Here is a 9,564-nt window from a genome sequence, read left to right as displayed (position 1 = left end):
ATTGAAGAGAGAGACAAAGTATATATACTCCAATCTTCCATTCAAGTCCAGAACTATCTACAGCTTACACGAACGGTCCTCCAATTTACAATCTGCCCCTTAGATATTTCTGTAACAACAAAAGGCTCAAACAACCCATAAGCCCAATAACAAATACATGAGCCCAATAACAAACTAGTAACAACCAAACCAACGAATGATAATACAAGCCCAAACTGAATATATAACAATATGTAAAATATGTAACAACTTAGATACTTATTTTAACATATAGTTTCTATTTGTGTTCTGTTTTTGTGTTCTCTGTGACATTTTTTGGTTAGTGACCAGCATGGTCACATTCAAGAACTTTTTTCTTGAGCTCATCAAGCCCTGTAATTCTTGTCACACAAGTAAGAATCTTGAATACCCATTTGAAGATTGCATTAAAGTTTGCATTTTTACTTGTTTCTGAAACATGGGTTTTTATTATATATAAGAATCTTGAATACCCAGTTGAAAATTGCATCAAAGTTGGCATTTTCACTTGTTTCTGAAACAGGGGTATTGGTTAAATTAAGAATCTTGAATACCCAGTTGAAGATTGCATTAAAGTTTGCATTTTTACTTGTTTCTGAAACAGGGGTTTTTATTATCTATAAGAATCTTGAATACCCAGTTGAAGATTGCATCAAAGTTGGCATTATTACTTGTTTCTGAAACATGGGTATTGGTTAAATTAAGAATCTTGAATACCCAGTTGAAGATAGCATTAAAGTTTGCATTTTTACTTGTTTCTGAAACAGGGGTTTTGATTAAATTAAGAATCTTGAATACCCAGTTGAAGATTGCATCAAATTTTGCATTTTTATTTGTTTCTGCAACATGGGTTTTGATTAAATTGTTTCTTTATGTGCTAATTTGTTTTAATTTGGAAATTGGTGAAGGTACACCAGAAGATCAAGATCAGAAAGAAGTTGATGTATCTCAAGAACAAAAGATTTTCACATTTCAAACATTAATTAGTGCTACAAACAATTTGGAAAATAAGCTTGGGCAAGGGGGTTTTGGCCCTGTTTTCAAGGTTTGATTCAAATTTGTTATTATTATTGTTTATTGAATTCATGATTGAAATCTCCTGCTTGCGGTGTGCACACATAATGTATATATGTGCGGCCGTTTGGGGGGTAAAAGTGAAATGGTACTAGCTTTAACGTTATTTTACTAATTTCGTGAACATAACGTTAAAACCGGAGGGTGGTTAATCATGCATCATGTGGTGACGTTGATAGCTGAAAGACAGGGGCATGCATGCACCAATCAGTCCTAGTCCCGATTGTTTGAGTGTTATGTGTCTTAGGTCCAAGGCTTGATACAAAACTACAATCGAGCCGAGGGTCTCACTGGAAGCAGCCTCACTATTCCTACGAGGTAGAGGTAAGGCTGTCTACATCTTACTCTCCTCAGACCCTACCTTAGCTTTGCTATTGGTGGGATTTACTGAGTATGATGACGATGATGATGATGAATTCATAATTGAGGATAATGATGATGATCAATCTTTGATTGCTGTAGTTAAGTGGGGGTTTCTAATTGAATTAATTTCAAATAGAACTTAAAAAATGAAGAGAATCAGTAGCTTTTATGATGATTAAATGGTTGATTGTTGATTATTGTTATGAATTTATGATTTGGTTGTTTGGATATGCAGGGGAAGTTGCAGGATGGTAGAGAGATTGCTGTGAAGAAGCTTTCAGAGACCTCAAAACAGGGGAAAAGGGAGTTTACAAATGAAGCTAAATTATTGGCTTGCATACAACATCGAAATGTTGTGAGTTTGTTAGGCTATTGCGCGTTCCCTGAGAAGCTTTTGGTGTATGAATATGTTGTTAACGAGAGCCTCGACAAGCTTCTTTTCAGTATGTTCTCATCTCCTTCGTTCCGTTTCTGTAAATCTTTAAAAGTCTTTATTTATAATTTTTGTGTATTTTTGTTGTTTTAGAGTCTGCAAAGAGGGATGTGCTTGACTGGAAACGAAGATATTCCATAATCGTTGGTGTAGCACAAGGCTTGCTTTATCTTCATGAAGACTCGCGTGATCGTATCATTCATAGAGATATAAAAGCAAGCAATATTTTGTTAGATGGTAGATGGAGACCAAAGATTGCGGATTTTGGCATGGCCCGACTCTACCCCGAAGATAAAACTCATGTCAACACCCGTGTAGCCGGTACCAAGTATGTACTCCCAACACAACATTTGATTTTATTGAATTTGATAACTAATTAAAGTTGATGACTTTTGAAACATATTTGCATCAGAACTCGGGATGGGATAGATACTCTATCCGTACCTGTACCAAAAATACTGGATCCAAACAAAATTACGTACCAACTACCGTACCAAATATATTGGTATGGTACAGGTACGAGTATTTCGGTACAGTACGCACTTTGGTAATTGGTAACACTTTGTTTTTATTTTAGTTTTTTGAGCACTCATACGGGTACCAAATATGTAAAACCGGTAGGATTAACATTACACTACAGGTACCAAATACAAAAAACCAGTACGAGTACCAATACGATATGTGTACCAAATAGGTCAAATCGAATCGATTTAACCTCTTAAAATTCTATATATTCTAAATAAAAATGCATTAAAAAACTTGAAATTCTATATAAAATTCGGTACCGATACCATTTTTTACCTATACCCGTACCCGTATCGATACTAAAAGTACTGAATACCGAAATTAATAAAACTGGGTACCTATACATGTACCGAATACCCAAAATCGGTACGGGTACAGGTACCGATATGGGTAATGTACAGGTACGGATACAGGTATTTGAGAAAAAAATCTCATCCCTAATCATAACATATTTTAAGCACATATAATATAATAATAAAGTGTTAGCTGAACTGTTGAAGTCCAAAAATGCACTTTAGCATTTTAATGATGATGTCAATGACTTTTAAAATTCAAGAATGATGATGATATTATAAATTATAATTATTTGATCAATTCAAAGTTATCTACTGTTGTCTAACTCTCTAATACATATTTATTTATTTTTTTCTTTTATATTTGTAAATACAGTGGATACATGGCACCGGAGTATGCGTTGCATGGTAACTTATCAGTGAAAGCAGATGTATATAGTTATGGTGTAGTGGTTCTAGAGCTCATTAGTGGTCACAAGAACTCTACATTCAACCTTGATCCAGAGTGTGATAATCTACTTGATTGGGTAAGAGTTCTGTTTGTTTTATGTATACTTTGACTTTTAAAGTCAAATGTAACAGTTTTCAAACACAACCATAAGTAGTTGCTTTAGAAAAACTAACTTCAAATTAGTCTTTTCTTGTTACTTGCTAAAATGCCTATTGTAGTTATTACATTTTTAGTTCATAAGTTGTAATAATTGTGTCATATTGTAAGTCAAAGTAAAGTCTGTTTGACTTTCAAAGTCAGCTACAATATATTATTGATTTGTAGCTTAAACATGAATATTTATGCAGGCATATAAGCTATATGCAAAGGGAAAAAGTCTAGAGATTATGGATTCTACACTAGCCACATCAGCTGACCCGAATCAGGTGGCAACATGTGTACAAATTGGATTACTATGCACCCAATCTGACCCGAAGCTACGGCCCACCATGCGCCAGGTGGTGGTGATGCTATCTAAGAACGGCGGGCCACTAGACGAACCAACCAAGCCGGGGTACCAGGGTTTTAAAACTAGAAGAACAGGTAGACGCTCTAATTCATCTTCTTCAACAGGGAATTCTAGTGGGACAAGTTCCCGAACTTCTAGATCCACCACCATGAGCGCGACAAGGGCTGTTGGTGGTACCGCTAGCATGTGGGCTTCGTCTTCGTATCTGCGTCGTCATCATCCACCAAGTTCAAGTTGTGCAAGTTCAGTATCGGATCCTTATGGCAAGCGACCCATTGAAGGGTAAAGAGTGATGTTATAGATTAGTTGGTTGGTGTAGTTTTTGTTTTTGTTTTGTACAAAAGTGATTTAAAGTGTAAATTATAGGAAAAGGGTTTTGAGTTTTATATCTATGGAGAACACTATATATTACAAGAATACGCAATGCAACGTGAAAACATTCATTTTGCTAGTCTAAAAAAATAAAAATAAGAGTTAACTTTCGTTTTGCTCTCTGTGGTTTGTTCACTTTAACGGGTTTGCCTCAATCATTTAAAAACGACCATTTTCTTCCTTAATGTTTCGATCTTGTCGCCAGTTTGCTCCCTGCTCTAACTCCATCAATATTATATGTTAACTAAAAGGGTATTTTTGTAATATAAAGTTAACATACAAGATCCAATTACCCTTACGTTATACTTGAAATTACCAAAATACCCTTCTAGTTAACATACAATATGGATGGAGTTAGAGCCGGGGAGCAAACTGGCGACAAGATCGAAACATCAAGGAGATAAATGGTCGTTTTTAAATGATTGGGGCAAAACCGTTACAGTGACCAAACCACGGGGAGCATAACGGAAGTTAACTCTAAAAATAAAATATAATGGTCTATTTGTAATGTTGTTCTCATCAATTTCTATTTTCTACTGTAGATTAGAAATAAATAAAAAAAAAAAAACTAATTGTTCCAATATGTACATAACTTATGCATGTTTATGCCATGTATAGATTTTATTACATACATACACATGTATAAGTAAACGATACAAAATTAATAGACTTAACCTCATAAGTTATATACATTAACGATAATTAACTTAGGTAATTCGCAACACAGCCTTGAATGGGTTGTTTTTTGTTGACATTATAAAATGATACTAGGTTAGAACCCCGTGTATTACACGGGTTGATTAAATATATTTTTATATAATAAAAAAGTTACATCTTTAATTACCCGTGTATAACATGAGTTGAATAAGCACACGTACTACACGACTTGAATAAATATAATGTAATCAGTTAACACACACAGTCGTCAAAATACGTTTTTGATAAAAAGAACTTTGATATACTATTTACATATTAGAACATTTTACTTTGTTTTTTTTTTTTTCTGTTATTAGGTTATAAACTTGTGTATTACAAAAGTCCATTAAATCCACTTATTTTTTCTTTCCCCATTCATGACCCATTGTTTTGTATCTAAATATCAGTTTTTATTCTTCCCTACTAAATACATGTGATCTCAATCAAGTAATCAAAACTAAAGAGGAAAACAATTAAAAAATGATATGCACTTTTCAATTTGAATTCACATATAGAACTAACATGAGGCTATCAACATGCAAATATGGCTTGTTTGGCATTTAGTCAGCGAAACCCGGGCTGGATCTTTCCTCCGAGTGGATGTTGATAGCTCGGAATGAAAAGGGGCTTGCTCCATGTGAATTGCCCCATAAATTTAAGAGATCCAATTGTGTTTGGACTACATCTCCGGTGAAAATAAATGCAATTTTGCTTAGGTTTTAGGCAGTTTTGCGTTTGCACCACATCCCCATTCCATTTTGCGAGTTAGTTGATGTCGGTCGTCAAACGATAGTGGGATCCTCACATGTTAGGCATGTGAGGGAAATAAACTGAGATAATTAACTTTGTTAGTCATAAAGGATTAAACCAACAACAAAAATAAACTTAAAGGATGTTTTTAGCAAGTTTTAAACATTAAGGCTGGAACCTGCAAGTTTGAGGAAACATAAAGGACGTTTTATGCAATTTACTCGCAAAATAATAAACTAAAGATAAGTATAAAGATTATATTAGAAGATAAATATAATATAAATATAGAGATATAGTTATAGATAAACGTCGACTTAAAATATGGGATAACTTGATAAATTATTTTAAAACTTGTAATTTTTAAGATAAAAATAAACATAAATATATGGCAAGAAAACTAAAAAAATAGATGCCTCTCGTATCGACACGTGTCCATCAATTGGTTTCTTTTATTATATGTATAGATTATATTGGCTTCATATTTGGGCTTGGGCCCAAACAGCTACATTGGCCCCTTCCCTTCTAGTTATCGCTATATTGATATCAAATTTTGTACAAAATCATATTTTATGTTTCTAGATTACAGTTTGACTTTATATAAATATGGAACTATTGTTAGTTTTGATTTTAAAATGCATGCATTTAAAGGGTCAAGATTAAATAGGAAGTTAATTTTGGCTAGGAAGGATTGGAAGCCATAGGATTATGACATGTGACAAGTTTTAAAATAAAGAGAAAGGGTATTTTAGTCCATCTAATCATTTCTTCTTCCTTCTTCTCCCCAGTTACTTCAAAACCCACCATTTTCAAAACCCACCATCTCCAACCTTTTCTTCACTTACTATCTCAATAATCACTACATTATAGTGTGATTTTCGTCATCAATCAATGATTCAACCACCCGATCAACGTGTTCTTCAGCTTTTTTCGAAGAAAACCCAGTTTAATTTCATTCAAAATCTCGTTTTTTCTGGTGATTTTGAAGATAATCACTCGATTTGTTCGATTCAATCGCTGATAAGTGTTTCTATCATTCAAATTTCGTCAAGTGATGAAGAAACCGGCTTCGATCCATGTAAGAAATTCTTTTCATTTTCACGATCTGGGTTTTTATTTAGTCATTGCGTTTTACGATCTTGGCGGGGGTCCGGGGGCGGCATGGTTTTACGATCTTGGGTTTTTATTTAGGGTTTAAGTTTTTTAATTATGAATTTATAGTTATAATAATTTAAAAAACCTAGGGATGAACTCGGTATCAATCGGTACTGGTACCGAAATCCCCAAAAAAATGGGTACAGGTACCGAAAATACCCGGTACGGTATGGTTTGGCGTAGATACAAACCGGTTTTTAAAGGTAAATACCGAGACTGAACCGGTACCGCACCGTATCAGTACTGAAAATGCTAAATGTCGATACTGAATCGGTACCGAAAATTGAGTCGGTTCGGGAAATTCGATACTAGTACCATTTCCTCATCCCTAATAAACCTTCTATGATACTTATTCAATTGAAGAAATACGCTAATATAAGTGAAGGGTTGGGATCAAATATCAAATACAAAGTCTCTTAAAAATAAGTAGTAAGAGGGTATTAAACTGACTTCGATTGACCTTATTCAAGCGGCATTGGAACCGTCTCATCGAACTCTACGATATGAGATTTTAGGTTTTCACTTTTGGATCTATAACTTGTAGATTTTAGAATTTCTGTTTGTATCACTGTGTCTTTTTATTAACATTGTGTCTTTTCAATATTTGCATCATTGTGTCTTTTATGCGATTCATTCTGTCTTTTTTCTCGACATTGTGTTGTATTTTTCAGTATTATGTTATATTATGTGATTTATTATGTCTTTGTACATTTCTTAAATTTAGGAGAATTTTTAGAATAACTTTACTCATTAAACGCAATGTGTATAAATATAACTAATATCACTTTATTAATTATAATTTTATGAGTTAAATGTCATTTTAGTTCCTATGGTGACGGCCATTTTGTCAGTTTAGTCCAAAGGTTTTATTTTTAGCATGTGGGTCCAAAAAGGTTTCACCATTGCCATTTTAGTTCACTGGGTTAACTTCATCCATTTTTTCTGTTAACGAGAAAGACAATTCGGTCATTGTATATATGCCCATCGCCCTCGTCCCGGGCCCGGGCGCGTGTCGGGTGCTTCGCACCCTTCTGGCTACCACTGGGTGTGTGTTGTCACACAAGAATACATTCGTGTAGAGAACTCTAATTATAAATTTACAAAAAAATTCTCTCTACCTATGTGGGACAAACTCAGTTTCCCACATATTTATGGTTCTAATACACAAACTTAACCCTCAAAATCTCTCATTCATCTTTGCTTAATTATTAAATAATCATTATATTAACTCACAATATAATATTATTTATAAAATTTCTAACATATACTTATTATTATAATACATTTTTCTGTTTAAACACCAAAATATACGTTTTTGTGGGCCTCACGTCGAACTTTGATGCCCTCACTGTACCGATATACGATATAGTGATATGAATTTTTACCATTAAGGAAAAGCTCAACAAGTGCATGTTTGATTGTCTACATATAGGTTAAGTCTTCTACTGAATTTGATACTATAAGATGGTAATGCATTTATTTGTGCATGATGGTGATGGGAGATTAATATTGTATTTTCACCTTTTATTTTCATAATAATGTTGTCGCCCACAAACGTCATACAAACACCAAAAACCCCAACAACAACTACAAGACGACAAAACAGACGTACCCGCTGTAGCGCACATGCCTTCCCAGTTTTATATAAAGAAAATCAGAGTTTGAGATTAATGTAATTGAACCATCGGGTTGGGCCTCTGGGCCTACGAGCCCAAATTGGCCTCTAAGATCAGAAGATTTTCGGTCAGAATTGTAGGATTATAGCTATCGTTTACACTCACATTCACACATGTTCTAAGTTCTAACGGTTCTAAAAGACAGAATTGAAGAAACGGTGACGTTCACGGTTATTATTTACTTTCTACATATTTTTGTTTTAATATTGACTGGTACTTTTTCTACATATTTTTGTTTTAATATTGACTGGTACTTTAGGGGTTAAGTTATTCTACAAATACTTTTAATTGTAAGAAGTGTAAGAAGGATTTATAGAGTGACGAGTGTCCAATAACCTACAATCTAAACCCACTACACCACCACCCAAAACCTAAACCCCCACCACCACCCCACCACCACCCAAAAAACTAACCCCCCCCCCCCCCCCCACCCCTAAAAAAAAGAAAAAAGACTATACTTCACCAAAAAAACCTACCCTCCACCGCCAAAAACCTAAAAAAACCTAACCCCCACCCCTCAAAGACCTAAAAAAAAAATCCTAAACACCTATCACCACCCAAAAACCTAAACCCCCCACCCCCTCTCGACAAAAAAAAATGGGTGAGGGGGGGGGGTTAGGTTTTTGGGTGTTTAGGTTTTTTTTTTTTTTTTTTTTTTGTAGTGGGTTTTTTTAGAAGCATTTATACCCTTCTTACAATTTGGAGTCTTTGTATTTCATCCTAATTCGGTACCTTGGACTCATTTTGTTCTGTGATTGTGTTGAAATTAGTAGTACAAACACTTCAGCATTTTTTGTTACTATTGATGTGTGTTTGCAGTCTAATTGGATGGAATGGGATCAAATACAAACACTTAAGTTTGTAAGAACCATAAGAACCAATACATAATTGACAAGTGTCCATCAATAAAAAATTAGTTTAGGGGTAATTTAGACTTTTTGACCATATTTATTTATAACTAATTAAAAATAATTGCAAAAAATATAATCAGCACAACACTATATAATTAGCACAACATCATTAATCGTTCTTCATTATCAGCACATCGTCCTCGAATCGTTCTCCATTATCAACATAAACGACATTAGCACAACATCTTCAATCGTTCTCCATTATCAGCACACCAGATGTGCTGATTATATCTACTTTTGGTGTTTGTTTGTATTATTTTGTAATTAACACATAATCAGCACCTTATTAGCACAAATATAAAACACCTTTTGTTAACTTTTTTTAAAAAACACTTTTATAAA

General features: G+C 34.1%; 1 protein-coding gene across 1 annotated transcript; it reads left to right on the top strand.

Moving 5' to 3' along the window:
- Positions 1–331: 331 nt before the first annotated feature.
- LOC110869503 (cysteine-rich receptor-like protein kinase 10) lies at positions 332–4,037 on the top strand. The gene is made up of 6 exons (XM_022118751.2): positions 332–374; positions 927–1,063; positions 1,691–1,898; positions 1,982–2,216; positions 3,083–3,233; positions 3,505–4,037. Exons 1-6 carry the CDS (start codon positions 332–334, stop codon positions 3,949–3,951), a joined length of 1,221 nt encoding a protein of 406 aa, XP_021974443.1. The 3' UTR covers positions 3,952–4,037.
- Positions 4,038–9,564: the final 5,527 nt, after the last annotated feature.

This window comes from Helianthus annuus, chromosome 8 (genome assembly GCF_002127325.2).
Source record: "Helianthus annuus cultivar XRQ/B chromosome 8, HanXRQr2.0-SUNRISE, whole genome shotgun sequence".
In the NCBI taxonomy this organism is placed as follows: Eukaryota; Viridiplantae; Streptophyta; class Magnoliopsida; order Asterales; family Asteraceae; genus Helianthus; species Helianthus annuus.
Note: the sequence above shows the minus strand (reverse complement) of the source record. Positions and strands in the feature narration are given on the sequence as shown.